General features: G+C 36.3%; 1 protein-coding gene across 3 annotated transcripts in view; it reads left to right on the plus strand.

Annotated features, from left to right (window-relative positions):
• Positions 1 to 27,965, plus strand: part of LOC107094192 (catenin delta-2-like) — a 303,403-nt gene that overhangs the window by 202,827 nt on the left and 72,611 nt on the right. For all 3 annotated transcript variants that reach the window (XM_015389646.1, XM_015389668.1, XM_015389657.1), the window contains exons 13-14: positions 2,371 to 2,503; positions 21,158 to 21,371. In XM_015389646.1, coding sequence (XP_015245132.1) covers positions 2,371 to 2,503; positions 21,158 to 21,371 — 347 coding nt within the window. The remainder of the gene's footprint in view (positions 1 to 2,370; positions 2,504 to 21,157; positions 21,372 to 27,965) is intronic.

A 27,965-nucleotide genomic window follows, 5' to 3' on the forward strand; every position in this document is an offset into this window, starting at 1 on the left:
AAGTTCGGAGTACATAGTGTTTATTCCAAGATTCTCAGAACTATGTCTTTGATATATTTTTTTTTTTTGCATTTTTATTTTTTTTTTTTTGCATTCTACATTTTTACATCAGCAACATGTCACCTCTGTGTGCATGAACCAAGGCCATTGTTCTCAGTCATATCTGCACTGAGGCAGACATGACTGACATCTTGTCTGAGGATTGTTTTTCTTTTCTCTTTACATTTTCTTTTTTTAAATATTCCCCTTCTTGTCAGCATCCTGTTGCCGGTTGAACCCCTGAATGCTCTGGTACTTACATCAACTCCCTCCTCTCATTCTCCCTCTGTGTTTTGCCCTCTCCTTTTTCCTCTCCTTTCCTCTTCCCTGTTTGCCATCTCCATCCCTACCAGGGATTTTTAATTAATGGTGAGCCATGATGCTTATCTTATCAGCAGATCACTCTGCTTTCTATTAAACACACTGACAGAGCTGAAAGGCTGTAGGGGATGGATGACACGCACCCATACACACCAAGACACACGTAAACACTAATAGCACTTCTTCCCCCTTTTTTTGGATTCTCGTAAGTCAAGAGAATATAAACAGATCTACAAATACTCACACACATACAGTCAGTGAAGCATCCATGTCTACTGGAAGACATTTAATGAGCCTACCTTAAACCTGCCACGTACCCATTCACAAACAAACAAACTGCCCTGATGGTATCTGGCTCTGTGATTTAAGGAGCTCTGTTAGAGGGCCTCTCCTCCTAAATCCCTTAAATGCCTTGGGAATCCCTTCTTCTTCCTCACTCTATCTATCCATCCTCTACCTCCTCTTTCAGTTGTGCTTTCATGCTGACTGAACACTTATCATTTGGCAGATAAAGAGCTGTCCATGCTGGAGCTTGCTTTATCTTTGAGAGTCATGTTTACTCCCTGTGAATGTGCTGCTTTTCACAGATGTTTCATAAACTGCAGTCGCTTGACCCAACAGAAATGAGAGTGTCTGTGCTGTATTTTATGCTGTAAAAACTTTGGATGCAAAGTGCCACACCATCCTTTACCCCATCAATTTTAGCTCTCGAGGCACGTCAGTTCTCCTATAGTATATTTGCAATATTTTCATGCTTGGGTTAGCTGAGCTTGGGGGTAAAACAAATCATGATAGCTTGATGGGGATTACAGTGAGCCACGTTTTGTCACAGAACTGTAACCACAAAGGCAGAAACAGCAAAATCAATCATCAGACACTTGGATCGATGGGAGCTGCAAAGTTTCAACATAAGGTTTTGTCAAATCACTTTAAAAGTAGTCTGCTTTCTGAAGGCTCTAAAATAGGAGAGGCATGTTCAGATGACCAATGGGCAGTGTAGTTATTGGAGAAAATATTACACTAGGTTAAAGGTACACGGTGGTGTGTTGTGGTATGTGTGTGTGTGCAAACGTAATTTCCTCATTTATGGGCCTGTAGCGAAACAATCATTAGCACTGGATAACACAATAAAGGACAGCATTTCCTGAGTGCTACCAAGGGACAAAACATTTATTTCACTTTGTCCACTGTGTTAAGAGATGTATAAACTTCTAATGGCTAAAAGTACAGAGCATAACTCAACCTGCCTCCACAGCAGACAGCCTTCTAGCAGTGGTAAGGCTCTGCTGTGCGGTTCCTTACATTTTTGGATTGTTCTTGGATCTTGCTCATATAACAATACATTTCTAATTAAGCAGAAGGAGCTCTTCAAAGTTTATTTTTAAATAAGTAATGCACATAATTATGCCCTGGGCTTGCCCACTTGTTTTCCTCTGCTTAACATTGTAACTGAGTTTTACATTGGCAGGTGTTCAAGAAAGGCATACGAGTCTAAATAGTCAGAATCAATCCAGCTTCATTATTTTTTGTTTTTTTAATAAAATGCTAAATGGGTTTCTCAGAGGCATCTTTGACTGAACTCCAAATCCTTTGTATATCAGATTTAATTACTGATTCTTGCCTCTTTACTCAATTTTTAATAATACCACAGTTTCTGCTTAAACCGCTGACCTCATTGTTTACCACTCATCTTCTGTGTGCTGCAAAGAATTTAGCATATTTTCTACATATTCATCATATAATTTCTATGAATCAAGTATTTCAGTACTACATTCTTTTAAAAAGCAATATAAAAGCATTTGGCTAAAAAGAGAAATAGAAAGTTTTGTCTTACCATCTTTCACAGCTTTTGATTCCTTTGAGCCTGTCTGTGTGTACTTTAAAATGTGTTGTAAACATGGAAGTAAATAATTGAACCCCAAGCATTTGGGATATCGGGAAGAAAGTTTCAGTTGGATGTCTTGTTAATGTGCTAAAGAAATCAAAGGGCCTCTGTCTGTTGTTCCACAGAGAGTTTGGGTGGAGAGATCCGGAGCTGCCAGAGGTGATCCAGATGTTGCAGCACCAGTTCCCATCAGTGCAGTCCAATGCTGCAGCTTACCTGCAGCATCTCTGCTTTGGAGACAATAAGATTAAAGCTGAGGTATGTTGATGTTACTGTGTGTGTCTGCCTGCTGTCTTTTAGTTTTGGTAAATGTGAGTTAAATTGATTTTGCAGACTCAGGAGAAAATCTAACATGAGTGAAAAAAGGTAAAAATCTGTGGATTAGGAAAGAAAGAAATTTACAAAGAAAAGCAATGAATAAACAGATCCATGGTAATAAAATACATCATAGCACTTAAAGCTACTGTTTTATATATATATATATATATACAGGTGCTGGTCATAAAATTAGAATATCATGAAAAAGTAGATTGATTTCAGTAATTCCATTTAAAAAGTGAAACTTGTATATTATATTCATACATTACATACAAACTCATATATTTCAGATGTTTATTTTGTTTAATTTTGATGATTACAAATGACAACAAATGAAAATCTCAAATTCATCATATCAGAAAATTAGAATATTGTGAAAAGGTTCAAAATTGATGGCCCCTGGTGCCACACTCTAATCAGCTAATTAACTCAAACCACCTGCAAAAGCCTTTAAATGGTCTTTCAGTCTAGTTCTATAGGCTACACAATCATGGGGAAGACTGCTGACTTGACAGTTGTCCAAAAGACGACCATCGACACCTTGCACAAGGAGGGCAAGACACAAAAGGTCATCGCTAAAGAGGCTGGCTGTTCACAGAGCTCAGTGTCCAAGCACATTAATAGAGAGGCGAAGGGAAGGAAAAGATGTGGTCGAAAAAAGTGTACAAGCAAGAGAGATAACCGCACCCTGGAGAGGATTGTGAAACAAAACCCATTCAAAAATGTGGGGGAGATTCACAAAGAGTGGACTGCAGCTGGAGTGAGTGCTTCAAGAACCACCACACACAGACGTATGAAAGACATGGGTTTCTGCTGTCGCATTCCTTGTGTCAAGCCACTCTTGAACCACAGACAGCGTCAGAAGCGTCTTGCCTGGGCTAAAGAGAAACAGGACTGGACTGCTGGTGAGTGGTCCAAAGTCATGTTCTCTGATGAAAGTAAATTTTGCATTTCCTTTGGAAATCAAGGTCCCAGAGTCTGGAGGAAAAGAAGAGAGGCACTTCATCCACGTTGCTTGAAGTCCAGTGTAAAGTTTCCACAGTCAGTGATGGTTTGGGGTGCCATGTCATCTGCTGGTGTTGGTCCATTGTGTTTTCTGAGGTCCAGGGTCAACGCAGCCACATACCAGGAAGTTTTAGAGCACTTCATGCTTCCTGCAGCTGACCAACTTTTTGGAGATGCAGATTTCATTTTCCAACAGGACTTGGCACCTGCACACAGTGCCAAAGCTACCAGTACCTGGTTGAAGGACCATGGTATCCCTGTTCTTAATTGGCCAGCAAACTCTCCTGACCTTAACCCCATAGAAAATCTATGGGGTATTGTGAAGAAGAAGATGCAATACACCAGACCCAACAATTCAGAAGAGCTAAAAGCCACTATTAGAGCAACCTGGGCTATCATAACACCTGAGCAGTGCCACAGACTGATCGACTCCATGCCACGCCGCATTGCTGCAGTAATACAGGCCAAAGGAGGCCCAACTAAATACTGAGTGCTGTACATGCTCATACTTTTCATGTTCATACTTTTCAGTTGGCCAACATTTCTATAAATCCTTTGTTTTTATTGGTCTTCAGTAATATTCTAATTTTCTGATATGATGAATTTGAGATTTTCATTTGTTGTCATTTGTAATCATCAAAATTAAACAAAATAAACATCTGAAATATATGAGTTTGTATGTAATGTATGAATATAATATACAAGTTTCACTTTTTAAATGGAATTACTGAAATCAATCTACTTTTTCATGATATTCTAATTTTATGACCAGCACCTGTATATATATATATATATGCTCTTGTTTAATGAAAGCCAATTACACTGTAATTGGCTGTATTTTTTAAGTCATCATCCTGTTGAAGACCTATGAGCTGTGACTGAGACCAAGTTTTCAAACATAAGGCAGCATATTTCTCTCATTAGAATATCTTGATAGTCTTGAGATTTCATTGTACCCTGCATTGTACCCTCGTCAGTTTTACAGTTTTACAGCTCAGTTTCAGGCAGAGCTGGAACAGAGCTAGAATTCCCTTGTGCATCACTTATGTATGCACATTCTTAATTCCATTTTTTTCATTTAATGTAAATGCGTGTCACAAACTTGATGTCCTTCATCACCAATACACTTATTGTAAACAAATTTCAACTACATGTATGCCTATTTACAATCTAATTATAACAAACATATAAATAAGTGCCTTATGCACTCGTTAGTACAAGATCATGTATGCTCTACCACCTGGCAGTAGCACTGTCAACCCAAGGTGGTCTGTTTGTGTGAATATGTTTTTAAATGTATCATAAATAATAAAGATTGTCTATAATAAATGCTAGAAACAAAAGCAGAAAATAAGTCTGCATCTCAATGACATTAAAACTTTTTCGGGTAACTCTTCATTCTTCATCAAAATTATCCCTGCACTTATTTTTAACAAATATCAACCATTTTGATAGAAAATAAATTAATAAATAAACTGAAGAAGCTAGAAACATTTTTAATCTAGGAAATACTGTATACAGACACATCATCTTAGCATTATTTTCTTTACTATAAATTTTATTCATTGTTGGTCTGTTAGAATGATTCAACCTTTAAACTGCCATCCATACCAGAGATACAGTATATAAAATACATTTTTGTTTTCTCCAAATGCTAAACAATCAATCAAAGTTTTATCTAGATGTTTCTGGATTTCTTAAAAGAAGCAGTTTTGGTATAGATCACTATCATTTCTATATCCTTCAGAACTTGAGGGAACTTCATCACAACAAAGAACATTGAGCATCTCCATCTAATGTTACTTCAATGTGTTCTTTGCACAATGAATACCGTCTGTTCCTGCCTGAGAAGCCGCTGTGTGCAGTTCCATGATGTTACTCCTTCGTCCCGCTGCTGCACTGGCAATCAAGTCTAAGCCCTTACACCTGTGTTAGCCAAATTACTGGGAGTTACTGGGAGGAGCAATATATTATTATTATATTCCTTGCTCTCCCACCTTCCAGTAGTCCTTGTTTTGACCTCTTGATCTCAACCTGTCTCGTTTCTGTTTTCTCTTGCCTGCCTTGCCCCTGCATGATACTCCTAGTGGCTTCTGATCTCTGGACATTGACATCCTTCTTTGCTCCAGACCAAGTCTGTTTGCCTTTGCCCTTGTGCGGATTGTTCTGTCAACTGTCAGACCTTGAATCTGCCCTTGCCTCTGTCCCCATCAGAACTTCAGCCCGGTTAGTGTCCCTCCTGTTACCAATTCTTTCGCCTTGATTTCGGATTCCTCTATCCTCTAGTTCTTCTGGAAATCGTTGCCCTGTGGATTACTTCTGTATGTGTGACCCTTGGCGTAACTATGACTCCTTGCTAGCAATAGCTCTGTCTAGCACAGACAAGATCGTATTCAGTCATTCAGTGATCCAAACTGAGCCCCTGGGATCAATCATCAGAGCCAGTGCAATCTCCTGGCTTCTGAGAATGTGAGTGGCTTTCATTCACCACCACAGTGTTTCATTTCATTCAACACCACAGATTCATTTTCTGCCATTAACTCTGCTCCCCTCCCCACAGTGATTCCAGTTCCAATCAGTTTCTGTTCCTGCAGTACCAGTTTGCTTTGAATTAATTAATTAATAAATTTTTAGCTGAGTGATCTTCTCTACAGATTCTGTCCAGGCATAACACCACAGGCCATTTTCCTGAAATTATTAATGTGCTCATCTGAAAAATGAAACCAGAATTAAATCTCAAAGGAAAAGTTGCCCAACATTGAGCTACAGTATGTCATGTTGTCCAAAGCCTATCTGAATGAAATATTACGCATTAAAGCTTAACCATATTAAAAAACCATAACTACATCACGGATGTTCCAATGCATTATATGTTAAAATAGGAGGTACTGTAATTTTCATATACTTGAACTAGAAATGCACTCAACGTAACCTTCCTTACTGTAGGTACTTGGTTCTTCTTTACTTCATGCCAAATCCAACACCTGATTGGTTGTTGCGATGCGACTAGACAAAAAGGTTAAAATTTTTCAACTCAAGCTGAATTTGCTGCATGTCCATTATGGTGTCACTTCACCTGAATGTGCCTCTACATAGGAATAACATGTAGATCACTCGTGGCATGAGTTTTTACTCAACATGAAAAAGATGTGTAATTTTTTTTGTCATATAAATTGAAAATATTTATGAAAGACTATGAGATCATTCATAAACTAAAGTCAAACATTTTCCATTTTTACTTATAAAGGCATACATTTTCTGTACATGTTTATTGTTGCCAATTTGTGTTTGTTAAACATACTAGTAAGCCTTTTCTAAATGTCTTGTTCTCAGCCTGTAGCATGAAGAAATAAGGCTGCACTACGTAGTAATAATTCACTCCTTGCTGCTGGCAGCAATTTACGCTTAGAACTTCGATTGATTACAAAGATTAGAAAAACTTGAGTATTTTGTCAAGGTAAATTAAGTTTTCACACGATCTTGTTTCATTTGAAATGCCAAAGGCTTTTTTTTCTAGAGGGCTTAAAGTACACACCCCAAACACAAAAGTTGATTTGTAAAATAGATCCTGCAGTTTTTTTTTACCTGTGTTTTAGTTTTACAGATGTATTGTGAAATGTGCAGAATTTGTCTTATTTGAATAAAAGCAAAATGTCTCTAACTAAAAAATGTCAAGTACTTGAATACACAACATTTACACTATGCAATTTTTTTTTTCAGTATTACCCAAATTTCATAGCATCATTTTAGTATTTGATGGGAAAGTCTGGATTGTAAGTAGTTTTACATTGCTCCGGTGCTTGGTCTTTCTTTTATTTTACGTTATTACATAAAACAAGTAAGTAGAGCCTCTGTGTTAGATTTTCAAAGCAGAAAATAGTCTTATTGACTGTATGACTCTTTTGTGTCCTGTTCTCAGCCTTTTTGGATAGCTGTAGGTCAACATTCCGGTCGGCCCAGTTTAGAATTGTCAAGAGAGAAATATTAGGCCAAGAGTCAAAAACTCAATTATCCCATGTTTGAAAGACACTAAAAAGCATTTAGCCTGGAAAGAATGTAATGCGATTGAAAAATAATTGCTAGTATTCAAGACTGTGGTGTTACAACTATACAGAGACATTTATTTGATTGTCTTTGGAAATATTGGCTATTATTTTGAGTCTTATAAGCCACTGCTTAATATTTTAAATCAGTCAAGCTTCTAGTGTTGTTAAACTAAGATACTTAGGGGGTGTATTCACAGAAGAAAAGTCCTTTGTTCTACTTGTTTGGTTTGGACCAAAAGGGCAATTTTTGCTCCAACTGGGAAATGAAGGGAAAGTACTATGTGAGTCCTTCATGCAACACCTCTGTTGCATACTTATGATGTTATTGCAGTTTCAAAACCTTTCAGTGTCAAGAGCAGCTCCGTCAATTGATCCATTGCTTACTGACAATAACATAGCTAAGCAACAGACATCATAACAGTACTATAATATACTATATTATATACTACTGTCATGCCATAAGCCATTATATTTGTTTAGGATAATTAGGACCAATGTCCATACTGGTTTTCTTTGAACACTGCTGTAACAAAATGCTTTCCCTCCTCTCCAAACTACTTTATTGATACATTAATGCATGGTGTCCCTTTCAAATAAATAAAAAAATGTAAATATAATAAAATTAAATTGTCTAAAAGATTATTGGTTTCTTATTTTGGCAGATATTTTAATAAAATATTCCTTTTCTATAGCATGTTTTATTTACCTACTTGGATTTACAATTTGAATCAGTTTGAACCCATTCCAATTGCTGTAAATTAGTTAAAAGTTAATTTGATGTAATTGAAAAGCCTTCAAGATGAACTTTGGTTCACAAGCATAAAATCCATGCTGAACTTTATATGTTTGGTTTTCCACTAGTTTTAACAAGAGTTTTGAATTAAATTACATGTGACTTTGAGTTAACTGATGTTTAAAATAAATTCTTACATTTATATGGATTTTTTTGTACATTTATTCCATATGAGTGCAGATTTAACAGTTAGAAAAATTATTTGAGCTTTTTTCACACTTTTGTTTGATGTCCAAGCACAATGTTTGGCATTTGTTCACAGAGCAATATAGGATGCTCCAGAAGTAATTTGATAAAATAGCATAGTCATAATAACATCTACTTTGTTTTTTTGCATATGTGTTAGGTACATAAAATTGCTTCCATATGCACAAAACCTTTAAGCAACCTTTAATTTTTAATATTGTCATAGTTTTTAAGAGTACTGTGGAATGTATAAAAATTTGAACGGCATGATTATTTTATCTCCATTTAAACAAGCAATCTAGTTCCAGTTTAATGTTAGGTGTTGCCTTTCCATATGCTGTGTCTGAAGCATCCTTGTTAAACTTTCCATGCTGTGATCCTTAGCTCTGTATCATGTGTATCTAATTGCCAAATTTTCTGCTTCCAGCACCTCTGATTCCCACAATCACAGCTGTCACCACTGCTAACGGTTACCAAGCAATGCTGTCGCTGTGGGTTACAAATAGGCATGACCACTGCTGAACAGCAGGAGACAAAGACAAAATCAATCTGCACTTCTAATCTTAGTGCGATGAAATAGAGGAAAAGATACACAGGTAGTTAGTTTTTACCTCAAAGATAATACAAAGAGACAACCCCATCTTTTTATAAATAACAGATTAACAATGTCTCAAACATAAAGAAGCGACACACAGCCATTCTGTTCCATATTCCTTATTCAAAGAAGTTCACCTTCTTTAAATTCTGTGTTTTATGTGCATTTTCTTATGACCTGATATGTACAGTACTTTGTTGGCCATAAAAAAAAAAAAGAAAAAAAAAAATTCAACTGGATATTGATTTCTAGAAGACCTTGGTGCTTCCATAAGATTTAAGATACATATATATAAAAACTCTCTTTAGGCTAATAGGCAGGGTAATGTCATGGTCTTGGTTCTGTTGTACTTTACTTTGCTCCTTGTTTTCTAGTTTTATTGGTTTAATTCCAGTTTTGTTGTAATTTCTAGAATTATGTTCTCATGTTTTTTCTGTTGTCCTCTGTTACCCTCTTGTGTGTGTGTGTGTGTGTTTTCCTTACCCCTTGGCTCCCTCGTTGTCTCCTCTCACACCTGCTCCTTGTCAGCTTGTTAGCCCTGCCTTTGTCTCTGTCAGCTATATATTGTATGCTCTCCCTCTGCTCTCACTCTTTGCTGGTTCCTCTGTTGTTGCTGGTCCTGTCATCGCTGTCGTCGTCTCACCTCGTCTCTCCCTGGCTCCTTGTACGTGTTTTCCCTTGATGTCTCCATGGTTCTGGTCTGTTACATTTTTAGTTGGATTTTTGGACTGCCTTTGTTAACTCTTTTCATCATTAAAACTACAAGTATTCACTTCAGCCTCTCTGCCTCTGCATTTGGGTCCTCCAAACCACAAGCAAAACGTGACAGGTAGATCACTTCAGGGAAGGCAGGGGTTAGAGCAGAGAAACTGCATAAAACATGATAATTATCTAACATGCTTCACACTTTCTGTAATTAGCATGCCAAATTGGAAATTCATATAAATACAATAAGTTACATGAACAGGTATTTCTTATATCTGTAACTATTTAGCTGTTTATCTTATGTTAGCAAAGTTGCATCTTAATAAAAAAAAATGTGCAGTAAGTTAGCTTACATACAAAAAGTGCTCAATCTTACTGTTTTATTTTGAATAATTATTTGGAGGATCGTGGTGAGAGTTAATCTACAAACAGTATATTAAAAATACCAGTATAACTGGCAAAACATATAACTAAATCCTTAATATGGTCCAAGTTAATTGTAACAGCTTCAAGAAGTAGTTGCTAAAAAGGTTTTGCAATCCTATTGCTGGTTTGTTTACAAAACCTCCTTATTGACTGCCAAGCTTCTTTTGTTGTCACAGGACACTCGCACTCAATAAGCCCTGACATGAATTCTCTAAATCCTCTTTGGTTGGTTACTTGAAGCTTCTGCAACTATCTAGGTTTTATGTAGGACAGGATTCTGAAGACAAGCCAGACAACTGTATGACTTGAAATTTTTATTTAGGCTCTTCGTTGCTGTAGCATATCCTAAATGATTTATAAGCTTGAAAACACAGCTCTGACAGTTCTCTAACAGAGGTAGAAAGTTTTCCTGCAAAGTATTATAACACACAAGCCTGTCTAATTGATCATTAACTCATTGAAATTCTCATGTATCCCCATATTGAAGAAAAGCCCCCAACCCTAATGTGTTCTCTACAGTCTTTGTCCCTCTTTAGGCCTAGTTGGTTCAGTTGATGGCAGAGAACTTGTTTTTATCTTATCTTATGTTGCTAGTTTCTCCAAAGCATTTTCCGAATCATTTGGATTTTAACTGGTAAAGCCAAGTAGGACTGTAAAAGTATAGACTTAGACTTAGACAAACTTTATTGTCATTTTGTACACACAGGGAAGTATAGCCGGGAAAGTAAAATTTCTATTGCTGCTTAGCATGTACAGTACCAAAGGTGTTCTTGGTGCCTGTGTTTCCAGCTAAATTTAAAAGATTAACACTGAAATCAGAGTGTAATTAAAGGCTTATTCCCATCGTTTGATCATTCTCACTAATGAGGTGAGAATTTTGTAATTTAGTTGTAGTCTCTTTAAAGGCTAAAAAAGCCCTGACATACTTTCAATATTTGCTGTTTTTCTCAATGACACAGTATCAGCTGTACATTCAAAAACTTACGAGTAGTTTATAATAGCATGGTAAATTAATTTTGTTTTATTTTTCTTAAAAAATATATTTATTTAAAAATTCACCATAAAAACTAATAAAACCAGTGTCATCTGTAGTGCATGTAAAAGCACAATGTCATAATTGATCTGCAGTTCCTACAGATCTAAACAGCTCATTTTGGAACGAGTAATTTGTTTTGTGCCCATTTTAGCTTGTAAATTTTAGCTTGTAAAAAAGTATATTTCCATTGATATTTGTTACTGGCATCTTGAATTCTCTTTTTTTTTATTTGTACCTAGCCATGATTTTAATTCTGGACATAGAGGACCAATGTTGAGGCTGGATAACTAAATTGTTTTTTTTGTTTTGCGTTTTCTCCCAAAAGACACTCAAACATGGACATATGATCCTGCCCCCCACTGTGCTTGGGGAAAAACACATAACCTCAGAGATTGTCAATCTCTTTTGCCCTGACCCTTTCTCCCAGAAGGGTCAAATCGGGTGATATTCTAAATAACAGGAGAGGAATCTTCAATATCTTTTGTCATGATCCTCTCTACAGAAGAGGTTCACATCTGAGAGAGGTCATAAATGAAAGGCCACACAAGCCAAGGTCCAGAATCTGAGAGATGGACCTCTCAGAACTGATTTTTTGAAAAAACGTACTGCTCTGCAACATTTCTCTCAGTTTATAGGAAAATTTGAGATTACAGAGAGGCTTGGTTATCTAAACATGACCAAATTCTGGATGAACCATGTCAACCAGGCCAGTGGGGACTCCACATCCAACGAATTGAATCCTTGACCAGGAACACAAGTGTTTCATTCAGATAGTCAAGACTCAAACATCAATGATTATCTCTAGGAAGTAGAACATTGTCTAATGGACTGGTCTATCCCTTCTAGTAAGAAATTGAAGCTGATTTCCAAAACAATAGCTAGAAGTGACCAAGTTTTCATTAAATTGTTTCCTCCAAAAATCAAAGGAAAATATTTAGCTTTTTGTCAGATTTTAAGAGATTATTCTGTTTACAGAGATCAGGTTTCAGCTACTCTTGATATTTGTACATTTCTCCAGGAACATGACACACCAAGACAATATTACGATCACCTGAAAAAGGTTTATCTACATGGATTGAATACTTCAGGTCTTGAAGAGTTCCCCACTTTTAAGGTGTTGTTCATTCAAAATCAAAAACAGAGAACCTCTCCATGCAGTAGATTCACAGATATCTTTAGCTTTTTAGCAAAATACTTATCCAATCAAACAAATTCAAAAGCTTTACTACTGGCTGAAAAATTTGTTTAAACTGTTGAACATTTTTTTTTTTTTTATGGTCAAATGGAATGCCTCATGGGCCTGCATCAACCGGCATCAAAAGATCCCAAACGTCCTTCAAAAGGCTCAGTTCAAATTGGCATACAGTGGAAACAGTAGCCCCTCAAATTGCTAATTTACGTGATACCCTTGACCACAATTTACGTACATCACAACACAGCACCAGTCATGTCTGATCTAACAAGCCAACTAACTGCTTGCATTTGAAAAACATGCTGTGCCACATGGCTCTTTTCTGCTGTATGTCTACACTGTCTTTCTGCATATGCAGGTCAATTTGGGGCCATGAACTGTTCAGACTAGAGTTTGATGTGGCCGCATTCAAGCAGTTGGTCTGGTTGGCCAGACTAAGGGCCTCGCCCAAGGGCATATCAACATGCGATAGTGGAAGCTGGATTTAAATTCACAACCCTCCGATTGCAAGATAACTACTCCAAATTTACATTACAAGTGTCTTGCTCTGCTTAATAATTTTTATTGTTTTAACTTCCATAGAATTCATTGATTTGATATCACTCCTGTGCATACTTCTCTGAGCACCTCTGGGCTTCACTGTGGAGGAGACCTGTGTAAATCAGAAGGGCAAAGAGGTTTGCAGAACTACCCACTGAGCCACAGTCCCCAAGAACCAGAGTAAAGGAACATGAGTTTAAGAACTGTGCTTTCTCATGTCCAAGTAGGACAGACAGTAGCATAATTGTAGCAGACACACAATAATGCACTGTGTGTCCGACTGTCAACGTACCAGTACTTAAAATTGTTATTGTCTATCCATGCTTTAACACTAGTGGGACAGGTTTTTTTATATTCATGTTCCATATCTAGTCGAAAGCCATTGGAAAATAATAAAAAAAATAGGTCAGATGAGGGATGTATTTTTGAAAAAAATATATATATATATATTTTTTGCAACCTACTGAAATATTTTAGAGACTAACTAAAACTAAAGGTGTAGAAATAAAGGTTTCCTCTTTAGTGTCTTTTGATTCCTTGCAGTAGTTAATTTATCCATGTACCAACAAGTCACCTGGCGATAACAGCACCCTGTTTGGGTGATTAGCACTTCTCCCCTGTGGACTGGACCAAACACATGCTGTTAATACTCTTTGAACCCCTGTGGTTGATAAAAATGTCTCCAGTCGAGAAACTGTATGGGAGGATTTAAAAATCAGCAAAGAGTCAGCATAGGAAGAAAGCGCATCTGGTGAAGGTAACATGTGTTTCTACCATGGGCAAAAGGCATTATGTGTTGCACCATAGGGGTAAGGCTTTATGTGTGATGCCAGATTGCCCTCATTGTGCCTCCCACTGGGCTAATGGCACTTGCTGTTTTGTCCCCTCATAGATTCAGGGCATCACTGTTAATTTATTCTGATCAGGTTGTCTAATTTTCTCATTTTGGTCATTTTTGTGACTTTGTGTGTACTGAGTAAGCAAATACAACTATACATAAAGTATGAGTACATTGTAGATTATATATATTGAGATTAAAAGAAAATTCCAATCCTACACTTAAATGCATTTATGTTGTTTCATATTTAATCAACTAACTTTTGGTCTGTATATATATTTTATCCGGATTACACAAGTTTAAACATATGTCTGTGTGTTTTGACAACAGATAAGATAAATTTTGTGAGCCAAACACACACTCTGCTCACATGAAATAAATTCATAATAAATCCCATTTGGAACATTTATGTCTTTCAATAAAGAGAGTTTTATTTACTAGTGAAACCAAACTAACCTATAACTACTATTTTAGGAAATCTTTTAAAATGAGGATCCGGGGGGGGGGGTCAGACAAAAAGGCTTTTACCATCCCTACGTTCTTAAACAGTCTGTGTTCATATTCATCTTCTAGTGGCTATGTGGCACAGCACTGCTCTCCAATTAAAGTTGCAATCCAGCAAATTCAGGAGTCAAATCTAGAAGAGCTCCTCCCTAACCATAAACACAGACTTTTTCATGAGTATTTCAGACATCTACATCTGTTTATTTCTTATCTTTCAGGAGCAACACTCTGAAGTAGGAAGCCTATCTGGTCGACCATAGACCCCAGAAAATGTCTTATGAAAACAAATGTCATACAACAGGCAATCAGACCGCTGCTTCTTGCTCAGGAAAACATAAGCCTGTCAAACTCCTGAAGATTTATCCCTATGCAAAGGATAATGTCTCCTATAAGCATATATTTAGAACAAAATACTGCTCCACATATCCTTGTCCAAGATGTATTCATGAGGATTTACTATAAGGAATGAAAACATGTCAATTTATAATTTATGTAAACGGCAGACACCATGGGTCCTTGATGTGATTCCATGATAATGAGTCCCTCATCTGGAATACATCACCCAGACTTCTCTGTCATAGACTACATTAGTGGGAAATGTTCTGTTTCTTTTCTGTTCTGCAGCCCTTATGAGCTAGGCATCTATAAAAAAAAAAAGAAAAACTTGCTTACATTACCTGTTGTGTGCTTTGTTATGATTTGTTCACCAAGTGGTCCTCTCACAGACTCCGGTAAAGACTGAAAATTATACTTGGCAAGAGCATAAAAAAGAAGAAATTGGTTAATTGGTTAGTGGGAGATTATTATTTCTTTAACATTCTTCCATAATCAGTGTTAAATAAAAGCCCCTCTTGCTAAACTTGGGTGAATCCATATGTATAGCCTCACCACTTCTGTTAAAATAAAAAAATGTTGCATTTGCTATCCGCCAAGGGATCTGGCATTAGGGAGAATGTCCTATCAACAAAAAAGAAAATTGTCACCCACTCAGTGTGTGATGCAACCTTATAACATGCTTGTCATTTCTGATTTTTTTTATCCCATAGACTGCTCTCTGAATATTTACCTCTGTTAAAGAGGTTATGTTTTTAGTAGAGCTTGTGTGCATCTCTGCCAGTGTGCAGGATATCTTGAATGGCTATGGACAGCTTTTAATAAAAAAATTTATCAGAGGTGTCCCTCATGCCAATGAAGAATCCATTCAAATTTGATACAGGAATTTTTTTAAACATCCTTTAACATTGTGAGATATGGATATTTGATAGAATAAACAGTTCCCAACTAAACAAGAGGGTGGCTGCAGCGACTTTTGACAGCCTAAGCATGAGACTCAAAAAGATTTTATTTTGATTTTAATGAAAACAAAAACACAAGAAAAGGGAACATTATTGGCTTGTTAGCAAGGATAGCAACAACAGATTTAATGGGAATTTTAACCACAGGTGTGCCTCATGCCAAGGAATAATTCATTTATATTTGGTATTGATCCAGATCATGTGCAAGTATTAGCTATTGATGTAAGTCAAAATATGGTATGAAATGTGCCGCTTGGTTGAGGTCTTTGCATTCATTGATGGACTTTGGCAATACCAATAAACCTCTTTGAAATATATATAAGATAAACAAAAATCTGCAATTTCAAAGAGCTTTGTTTTTATTTGTGTGTGTGTTTTATTTATTTATTTATTTTTTATTGCATTTGCTGTTTTTTTTTTCACCTGTTAGACAAATAGAATAAAATATAAAATCCCTTTATTGTCCCACAATGGGGAAATTGTGGTGTTACAGCAGTAAAAGGTTATAGCAGAAGTGGTCACACAATGTTGACCTTAGAAAAGTGTATAAAGGAATAACAAATAAGAAACTAAACAAAAAAGTACAGTATTGTACGGTGTTTTTACAATGTAAATACTCTGTATCTGGAGAATGAATTATCAATAAACAGCTGTGGACATTTTTACAGTAATGGATATATGAAAAATAGCAGCAACACTGGAGATGTGCAAAAATATGACAGCAGCATGCTATTTAACTGACTAAGACGGGAGCTGCAAAAATCAACATGAATGTAACAACTTATTGAGGTTGTAGGGAACAGTGGTCTTTATAAAGTCTTACAGCTGCTGGGAGAAAGGATCTGTGATAACGTTCCCTGGGGCATGAAGGGTGCAGCAGTCTTTCATTGAAGGAGCTCTCCAGTTCTGAAACAGCTTCATGCATGGGTTGGGAGACATCTATCGGAGATGTTATTTTAGTTAGGTTCCTTTTGTTTCCCACCTCCTGCACTGAGTCCANAAAATAAAAAAATGTTGCATTTGCTATCCGCCAAGGGATCTGGCATTAGGGAGAATGTCCTATCAACAAAAAAGAAAATTGTCACCCACTCAGTGTGTGATGCAACCTTATAACATGCTTGTCATTTCTGATTTTTTTTTATCCCATAGACTGCTCTCTGAATATTTACCTCTGTTAAAGAGGTAAATATTCATGTTTTTAGTAGAGCTTGTGTGCATCTCTGCCAGTGTGCAGGATATCTTGAATGGCTATGGGCAGCTAATGATCCAGATCATGTGCAAGTATTAGCTATTGATGTAAGTCAAAATATAGTATGAAATGTGCCGCTTGGTTAAGGTCTTTGCATTCATTGATGGACAATGAATGCAAAGCATACAGCTCTGTCTTTGGAGTGGATTTAGAGTGTAAATGAACTGATATCTCATTTTTTTAATATTAGAAGGGTCCATGCTAGAAGTGCACATTTGTCAAAAATCTTTTTTAAACCATGCTTTAAAAAATGCTTAAAACATAACCGAGTAATCTCCCTTTATACATCATAGCTCTCACACAAAGTCGAACCTCATGTTTGGACCTCTCCACACCCACATTTAACTATATACTGCCTGTGTTTAAAGTAGCCAGCTGATCAGTGTTATTAATGGTTACCAATAGCAACTGCAACATAGAGTAAAAAAGGGCAGTTAACCACAGACGGAAATTGATATTTTGGTCAATGAGGTTAAGAGTTGGATTAATAGGTTGTTAGCCACAGCAAACAAGTGACAAATAAAAGGAAATTATGAATGACACAATCAGAGTCCGACCAATCTCATTAACAAGGTCATCCTGGCAGAACTGCACTTAATGCTGTCTGTGATGTCTCAGATTTATAGATTATTTCATAGAATCTTTTTAATCTTAAAACTGACCTTAGGCAGAGAGTTAATAGATTGTTAAACACACATTGCAGAATATGTTTTTATATGTCGCTGTTCCCACTGCCACTAAAAGCTAAAGGTGTTCCCGGGTTAAAACGGGTTTTTCGGCCAGTGGGAAAGGGGCATCAGAAGACTTTTGATGCAATCTGTCTTCACTTTCCATCATCAGCATCTGTGTGGCCGATTTCCTGTTTCCAAATTTTACATACCCCTTACGGATGGATCAGATTTTCCATGCGGGACCAGAGGTGGATAATCCAGCTCCAGAAAGTAAAAAGCCTGTACAGAGATCAGTTCTAACCAGTTGTACTTCTATCTCAACAATGCAGACTATTGTCACTTAACCAGTGGCTAATCAACTGGTTAAATGAACAAGATAAAGAAAAACAAGGCAGGGTTAATACTTCCCCCTATGTAAGGTGATCCCACATTTTCACCCCAATTTTTTTTCTTTTTTTTTTGTATATATGTCACAAATTTTGTTTGAAAGTCAGCGAACCCACGACTCGGGTCTTGTTTTATATGTACACAAGCCCTATTAATAAGACACCTGATCTTTACCAAATTCTTAAATGATCTGTTTCTAACTTGAATGCACAATACCACACCAAAGATTTAAGGAGAAAGTCATAGTTGCACTTTGTTACAAACAGGCGATACCAATAAACCTCTTTGAAATATGTATGTGTGTTTTATTTATTTATTTATTTTTATTTCATTTGCTGTTTTTTTACACCTGTAAGAAGAATAGAATATAAAATGCCTTTATTGTCCCACAATGGAGAAATTGTGGTGTTACAGCAGTAAAAGGTTATAGCAGAAGTGGTCACACAATGTTGAACTTAGAAAAGTGTATAAAGAAATAACAAATAAGAAACTAAACAAAAAAGTGCAGTACTGTACAGTGTTTTTACAATGTAAATACTCTGTATCTGGAGAATGAATTATCACTAAACAGCTGTGGACATTTTTACAGTAATGGATATATGAAAAATAGCAGCAACACTGGAGATGTGCTAAAATATGACAGCAGCATGTTATTTAACTGACTAAGAGGGGAGCTGCAAAAATCAACATGAATGTAACAACTTATTGAGGTTATAGGGAACAGTGGTCTTTATAAAGTCTTACAGCTGCTGGGAGAAAGGATCTGTGATAACCTTCCCTGGGGCATTAAGGGTGCAGCAGTCTTTCATTGAAGGAGCTCTCCAGTTCTGAAACAGCTTCATGCATGGGTTGGGAGACATCTATCGGAGATGTTATTTTAGTTAGGTTCCTTTTGTTTCCCACCTCCTGCACTGAGTCCAGAGGGAACTGGCCTTCCTGATCAGATTATCCAGCTACAGCTACTCTCAGCTAAGCCACTGCTCTAACAGACAGCTCCATAGAAGATGGCTGATGCCACAAGAGAGCCATAAAAGGTCTTTGGGAGTGCACAATGCATTCCAGAAGACCTCAGTCTCCTGAGTAATGAAGAGTCTGCTCTGATCCTTCTTGTAGAGAGCCTCAGTGTTGTGAGTCTAGTCCAGTTTATTTTTCAGGTGAACACCTATGTACTTACAAAATCTCAATGTCCGTTCCCTGGATGTTCACCGCTGTGTTAGTGGGGTGGATCTGCTTCTGCAAAAGTCCACTAATAGCTAATCAGGTGGTTCTGCTGGCACCAGTCCACAAAGCTACACTGGACAACCGAAGAAATATATATATCTATATTCAAATAATTCAAAAGAAACAACACGTCCAAAGTGGAAAACAGTGAAAAGACAAGAGAGAAAGATAAGGAAAATATTTTTTTTTTATAAACTGAAAGCTCCTTTTCCTTCTCTCATCAGTGTAAGCAAGTGTGCGTTTTGTCAAGCACAGCCGTTAGCCATGTCATATTATTCATAATTAGCCCACGTTGGGTCGTTAATCTGATTGGAGGGAGTGGCAGATACTGGGGGATAATCATACATATAAATATATAAAACAAACACACACTCACTGTTCTTTAGACAGCTCTCTGGAGTTTCACTGTTTACCTGAATGGATATGCATATCTATTCCATTGCCCTTATCCTGTTAATAAGATTAATCTACTTAATGGTTTAGTGTTGAAGACAGGGAGAAAGAGAGGGGATTTCCATATGAACATATGATATTCATTATTTTGATATGCTGTTAATGATTTGATTAGTATTTTTTTTAACTGAGTTGAACATAAGATAATGTAAATGTAACTCTTGATAGGCACATTATATATTTTCTCCTGTTATGGATTATTCTATATCCATACAAACTACAACCCACACAAATAGCTCTATATGTTCAAAAATGCCTGTATTCCTTCTTAGAAGTAATAATTTCATAGAAAACCAGCATATTTGGAATCCAACATGATCATGAGGTGGAGCAGGTTATTTATTTTTAAAATCCTGGTCTAATTCTTCATAATATACTCTGTTTTTAAGTCAATGCTGATTAAAATAAAAAAAATCAAGACAGTCAGCAACTCTGGGAGGCTTTAATGCCAGTAAACAGAGATTAACTACAGATCATCAGGTATTTTTACAAGGAATGTTTTCTCTTACTAAATGAAGCCAATAAAATGAATAGCTTGCTAAACATTTTAACTTAAGATATTACAAGTTCAACCCATGCACAAGAAAACTACTAAGGTCCATAAGACCCTTTTTCATAAAACAGTGATCAATATTTCAGTTTAAGTCATCTGGCAGAAGATTTCCCCCCCATTTTTTCCCCCAGCAACTTTGTTATATTATGAACTCTGCATTAAACATATACACCCATAATAATCAAATAAACATTTACACTGCCCCTGCATGGAAGCACAGGGCAGCAGAATATGTTTGGGCATCCAGCAAAAATCTGTTTTTTTCTGGATGCTGGAGCCAGTTGGGATTCAAATCTACCGAAATTACTCTGCACAACAGGCATGGGAGAATATTGGAGCACCTCTTGGCTTTGCAGCGGAGCGGATCAGAGCATTTCCATCGTAAATTAAAAACAATGGAGACAAAGTACAGAGCTAAGCAGATCCACACCCCACAAACCAGGGTTAAAATCCAATGTAAAAAGTATTTTCCTCAGTCAGCTGTAATTTTTAACAATATATGCTTTATTGCGATGAGACATATAAACATGCACACAATCATTCACACCTAAGGACGATGTAATTATGCCAGATAAGCTAACAGTTTTGATTTTGGAATGTGGGAGGAAGCTGGAGCACCTGAAGAGAAACTATGTATATAGAGAACATGCAGGAATCAAACCCAAAACCTTTCTGCTGCAAGGCAACAGTGGTCCATGCCCTTTCCTCATTGTAGGATTTATTTATATGATCTTGTTTAGATACCACTTGCTTAAATAACCCTAATGATAGATGCTTTTTGGACAATAAAATGTTTTTTACCCTATTCTCTGACTCTTGCTCATTTTTGCTAGTTATTTTAAATGTTTTTGACAAAAATCTTCATTGATTTTAACTGAATCTATGTCTTTAAATCTCAGATCCGTAGACAGGGGGGAATCCAACTGTTGGTTGATCTGCTGGATCACAGGATGAGTGAAGTACACCGGAGCGCCTGTGGAGCATTGAGGAATCTGGTGTACGGCAAAGCCAATGACGAGAATAAAGTAACCCTCAAGAACTGTGGAGGGATTCCTGCTTTAGTCCGTCTGCTTAGGAAGACTGGGGATGTGGAAATCAGAGAGCTTGTTACAGGTACAGTGTTTGCAATTAACCTTGTTTTTCACATGACAGTGCCCGTATAAGAGGATTGCATGTGTATTTGTGTGAGAAAATTTGTAATAGTTTTCTGTGATCATACCAACAATATAATACCCTAGCACCTTCATGTGAATGTATGACTATACATTGAAGCGGTGGCATTGATTTGCTTTAAATATATTAAGGAACTGAAATTAGTTTGAAAATAGTTTAATTTTAGACTGCAGTTCCATTGCTTGAATATTACTTTCTTTATATATCCCAGGCAGAAACTACTATGTTTTTAAAACAGATTTTTTTCCATCATTGTTTCAACTCACTTTTTACAGAATTAACATACTTTTGGAAAATGTACTTCTTACTTAAAAGAAACTAACACTCTAGAACTTTATCATTTAAGATTCCAAACAGTTTAACAATGAAACTGAAATGTATTTTGTCAACTATTTGCATATTCAAGCAGAGAATGATGCAATTCCATTATTAATATCAATGAACATAGCTCCTCCATTAAGGTGTAGTACATATTCTTCCTTTTCATTCACTTAGTTATTCACTGTAGGTATTTTTCTAGTACAAGGATTTTTTTTCTTTTTTTTTTTACTCTCAGACATTTTTTTAAAGTTTGTTGTTAGTTTCGGAGATTTTACTTTTGTTACTCAATCTGACATTTCCTGTCCAATCATGTTTTAACCTTGAGGGAAAGAAAAGTTATTCAGTTGGAATACGCACCCACACAGATAAAGTTTAAAGCCCAAACACACAACACATAAACTAATTTCAATTCTCCAAGGAATATGTGCAAGCAAACAGTGTGTTGAATACACCCACACAAATATTGCATGACCTCAAATAATTTAAGCTGTATATTTTCAGATTTATTCACCATTTGGTTTTTCTTTATTGCTTTTCATTAACTTTCGATCAAAAAAGCAAAAAAAAAGACGTTTCTACAAATTCTAGTAAATCTTTCTTTCTTTCTTCATAATGTTAAAAAAAAGTAAAAAAAAAAAAAAAAACAATCCACTGGACTTTGTTTCTAAGTTTGAAGACGTTTCGCTTCCCATCCAGGAAGCTTTTTAAATTCAAAATGTCAGAAATAGCTGATATAGCTTTAAGACTTTATAGAGTGGACCCAAGCAAAGACTTTTGGCTTAGAAACATGACTTTATAATGCACACACAAGCAGATGCTTGCAAATACTAAGTCCCCTGGGTGCACTTCTCAGTTCAGTTTTATTTATACTTTTTGTGATATGATTTATTAAATCTTTTTAAACCTAATAATTTATAGTCCTGTGGTGTGGTAATACATTTTCCTACACATGTTTAGTTGGAAAAAATTATGAGGTTTCAGATTAAGATCACATTCAATTGAATGAGTGTTATACTATATGTGGGAATCACCTCCTGCTAGCAAATCTTCCATCAAGACACTTCTGCCTAAATCCTCTCTGTTTTACTGTTTATCGTGTTATTTGCTATTTATAAATATTTTATATTGTTTCTTTCCACATTAAATCTATTATACTGAGCTGTGTTTCTGCACTTGTTTAATCATTATCTCTCTCTTTGACGTCTTTGTCACTTGAGACCAGGATAGACCTCATAGACTAGGACATTTCCAAAGATAAGAAGCACAGTTTACATTCAGTAAACAACAACTATTTCCATAATTCCACACAGGCTGTTCACACATTCACATGTAATACAGAGAAAAAAAAAAGAAAAAAAAAAGCCCCTCATCTTCAATTTGACATTTGACCCCATTGCTTCCTCTGTGGGATAAAGCTCAGAATATAATATACACACATGCATACTCAAACATCCCTAGATGGATCACCTAGGACTCTTTCTGTAAGGGGAGAGAGGATTGTCACTTTTGAAGTAATGCAGTTGGAATTTCAGATATAGATGAAGTGAAAGTATTAAAGCAAACTTCAAAATTATTCCAAGGGAAAAAACACACAAGAAGTAAATTGTTACTGTTTTAAACTACTTTCTTTTTTCAGTTAGTAATTGCTGGATCAGATGGCATGTTCATGTAGCAGAACAAAAATAAAAAAGTTGAGTTGATACAATCTGTAGATAGTAGGGATGAAAGAGCTGAAAAAAATCTAAAAAATAATTTAAATAGTCTTTTTCCAATCAGTGTGTGGGTTTTTTTCTTCCTTTTTTGTTGTTGTTTTGTTTCCGCTAATTCCACTGGAGAAATAAAGTACAAAAGACTGCTGTCTACATATAAGATTACATATAATCTTATACATATAAGATTTTCACATTTTTTGATAATACAAACAATAACTTTAAGTATTCTATTGCATTTTTTGAGTCACAAACCAAATAAGGGACTCTATATTAATGTATTAAAATATATTAAGCATTTAAGTTCAATTCAACTAATCAATAATTTGTAGGGGAAACTTTGGCTCTGAATATGCTTGCAAGTCTTCAGGGGTATGTTTTGCCAGATTTGCATTTCTGGAACTAAGAATTTTGCCTATCTATCTCATCAAGATATCTCATGATCCATCATATTAGATGAGATTTTTTTTTTTTACATATTCTTATTGATCAGTCTAATGTCTGTCTTTTTTGTTTATTGGTCTTTACAGCTTATAGTAAGATAGTTTAATTCCATCACCCTGAAGACTTAAGTGTCTGCAGCTGAAGTATGTTTGTATTTTAGTCTAAAAGCAGGTTCCAATCACTGCAGGCCACACTGGATAATATGCTGTGCAGACATATTTTATAAATAGCCATCATCCTTTCACACAAAGAGACACACACTATGAAATTTGATCTTCACCTCTTTTTGGCTCTTCCTGTCCTTGCCCTTCTCTGTCTGCTTTACCTCTGCTGCAGGCAGTGTGATTCTTTGTCACGCATGTTTTGTTGTCTGTTTATTCTAGTACTTAGCATTCAACTTCACATTTTGCATGCCTTCTTGCCAGCATTGCCATATTTCAAAGACTGTATTCATTTAACACCTCTCCTATTCACCTCTCAAAACCATTGCTGTGATTCCATTTTATTTGTGTTTCAATTTGTTTCAAATGATGGGAGCAAAATTATAATTGTATAATTGCTGCTTAAAGCAGCATTGACTATAGAGAAAAAAAATCTTCTCATTCAGTGCTATTTGAGTTAAAATATTCCCAATTTGCTACAGAGATGCTCCGCAGTACTTGAATTATATAGACTACTACAGTCTCAGGCTCAGATTATAAAATGTAAATAGGCATGAGGGGAACAATCTCACGGAGAGCTGAAACTAAATTATTATAATGGTTGTTGTTGTTGGATCTGTAGTAAAGAGACAAACAATGTCAGACAAGAAGATTTTTAAGATGGCAAATATAAAAAATAAGCTCAGTTGACTAACAAATATGCATGCACATGATGTATCCCAATTAAATGGATGAGTTCATGATATCAATACAGTTCATGATATCTACTATCTACTGCTTTTTCCCCTTTTACTTGTGCTCATTGATTGACATTTAATACTAATGATCCGCTAAATGAAGACAAATTATTGAAGTGACCAGGAGACACGGTCCTTATGTAATGGTTTCATATATGTGATTGTTTTTTAGACTAAAAGCATCCTTATTATTACTTGAGTTCTGTTTTTACATGTTTTTGTTTTTTTCCCATTCTTTGTGATTAAGTATCTGTATAAATCTGAGAAAAAAGACAAGGGCATAGTTTTCAGCAACTAAGCAATCTTTAACAGTTACCATATTTTCCGTGTTGATGCTTGACTTTAAATTTAGAAAAGCTTTATTGGCTTCCTGGGTCTCAGTGTGAGATAGATAGCATGGGGCCAAGGCTTCCGGCCCTGTCAGTCAAACTCTGGTCGATGCAAAGGCTTTCTATGTCAATAGGAGATGCTATCCCGCCTCTTCATCTCACCTTAAAGCAGCCGACCATGGCTGCATTTGCTACCACTATAGGCTATATTGTTGTTGAAAAGCAACCCCCTCTACCATCCACACATCTACCCTTTTTGAAGGAACAGTATTTTTTTTAAGATATTTTCCAATTTAAAGGTACACTGATCTATATTGTTAAGACAAAGCAGTAAAATGTTTTATAGATATGTCCTACTCAAAGATATACAGTATGCACTTTCAACTCCTATAGGCTAGTCCATTTTGCTTATCTTTTTATGTTTTCTAAAAGTCACAATATTCTGAAGATAGATAAATGACTAAAATGTTAGATATTGCTGCACGCTTGCATTGGCTCGCATATGAATTTAAGTGGCATTCCATTCCTAATCCATAGGAATAAGGTTTGTCCACCCTATGCATACCCATTCTTCTAGATTTTGCATTTGTTAAGTCTTAGACACAGTTGGAGAGAAGGCCTGGCTCTCAGTCTCCACTCTAATTCCTAACAAATGTATTCTATTGGGTTGAGGTTAGGATTCTGCACAGGCCAGGCAAATTGACCAACACCGAAGCGTCATTCATGCCTTTATGAACCTCACCTAGTGCAGTGATGCACAGTCATGTTTGAAGGTGAATGGGCTGTTTTGAAATTGTTTCCACAAATTTAGAAATACAAAATTGTCTCATGTCACTTTATATATATTGATATTCCTTTAAACCAAGGGCCAAGCAACTCCTTAAAAAAAAAAAAAAACACATACTCCACCAAACTTTACGCTTGGTACTTTACAGTCACACCAGTAATCTCAGTATTCTCCTGGCAACCATCAAACCCAGAGTAGTACATCTCATCGCCAGATGGAGAAGCTCAATTTGTCTCTTTAGAGAATTAGTGATGTAAGGCTTGGATGCAGCTGCTTGGCCATGGAAAACCATTTCATCAAGCTCTCTATGCACTGTGCTTGAGTATTTGACCTGGTAGCAATCAAATTTGTTAAACCTAAGCTGATGACAAAAAAAAAATTATTGATCTTTTTACTTTTATTTTAAAACTATCCAACTTGGTTTGAAAATTACGTGATCCTTAGGTAGAGTTATGCTGTTGTTGACAAGTACAACAATGTTAATGATTATTTTCTGTTTTCCTATTCAAAGAGATTTATACTTAAATTTGTTGTGTAATTTGTCATCTGGTGTTACACATCACCAGGTCCTGACCTGACAGCTAATTCTTACTGAGCTGAAAAGATGAAAACTGTTTAATAAAACATAGCCACTAGAGGACCTACAGGTCTCACTACCCCCGTACAAGTTGCACTCTCATTTATTCATGAATTCATGCAATCATTGCTCCTTTCCCCCCAAACCACCCAGTTCCTAGGAAACTGTCTGTTAAGCATGTAAGATACGTGTTAAAAAGAGGGACATTAAGCTGTAAAGAACCAGAGACAATGCAAAAACAAACTCAGACAAAAGGACTTTCTTATGATGTCATTGGATTGTATTCACAAGATTTTGTTCTCTGAAGGATACACAGTTTAGCAGAGCATCAAATATTTATGTTTTAGGAGCATGAATATGTGCATTAGAGTTAGCCGGCTTATGTCAGTGTAGTATTTGTCAAATTTTAGCACATGGCAGACATGTTGGCCTTGTCCCAGAAAGAAACTCTTTTTCTCCTACAAAATACACTTGTTTATTTTTGTTAAGGGAGATGGCATGGTAATTACAGTCATAACCTCCTTCCCTTGCATTTGCGAAATGTTTTTTGGCCTGGCACACCAACAATTCTGCATATTTCGACAGGTTTCAAAAGGCAGCTTAAGCCAGGGAACAGGTTCTTGCTCTTGCATGCCAAAGTAAATACTGTTTTTTGTGGCTTTAATCATGCCATAATCAGTTGTTGACAAAGAGCTGTATACAGGAAAAACCAAAGAAACAAATGGACATAGAGACAAAATAGTTTAGGGTATAAGTGTCTCATTTTATGTGCCTTTTTAGTGTTTTTCTCATTTGCACTATGTTGTTGGCAGACTAAGGAAGAGACAAGAAGTGAAACAGCTGAATAGAAGCTGAAAAGACAAATGTTGCAGCAGTCATCTCACAGATAAACCCTCTGCACAAGCACTTGATTGTCGTCTAACAACTGACAAGGTCATTGTGTTATCACCCAGCCCTTCTTGTCCTCCCATTGTTTCACACATAGATACATGTTGCCATTTTCTTTTAGGATTCACGCTTTCCTTAGGCTTTTCTCTAATTTTTTTTTTTACTTTTTTTTTGTCTTTGCTTTTAATGTTCTATTTGTAAAACATGATGTAACATATTCGAATCTGTTTAATGTCTAGATTCCTCTTATAAATGATTCCTTTGCTCTCTTATGGAAAGAGGCAAATGGTGGAGAGGTTGGTATGTGGAGGGTAGAAAGGCAGGAAAATGAATGGCTGGAGTTAATGTTTCCTTGAAGGAAGACCTGGGGAGCAGGTAGACTCACATTGGTGACAATGGTAAAGTTTCTCCAGCAGTTGGTGATAGGAGGAAACACCACAACAATAGAGCAATGGAGTCTCTACCAATAAGAGTTAACAATGTCCGGCTTCCAGTATTTAAGAAAGGGAACGAGTATTGATTAACATATTTCTCAACCTCAAAATGTCATTGAGAGAGCTTACAGCTGTGTTGCCTGATGC

The sequence above is a fragment of the Cyprinodon variegatus genome, unplaced genomic scaffold (assembly GCF_000732505.1).
Source record: "Cyprinodon variegatus isolate N-32 unplaced genomic scaffold, C_variegatus-1.0 Scaffold20, whole genome shotgun sequence".
Taxonomy (NCBI): Eukaryota; Metazoa; Chordata; class Actinopteri; order Cyprinodontiformes; family Cyprinodontidae; genus Cyprinodon; species Cyprinodon variegatus.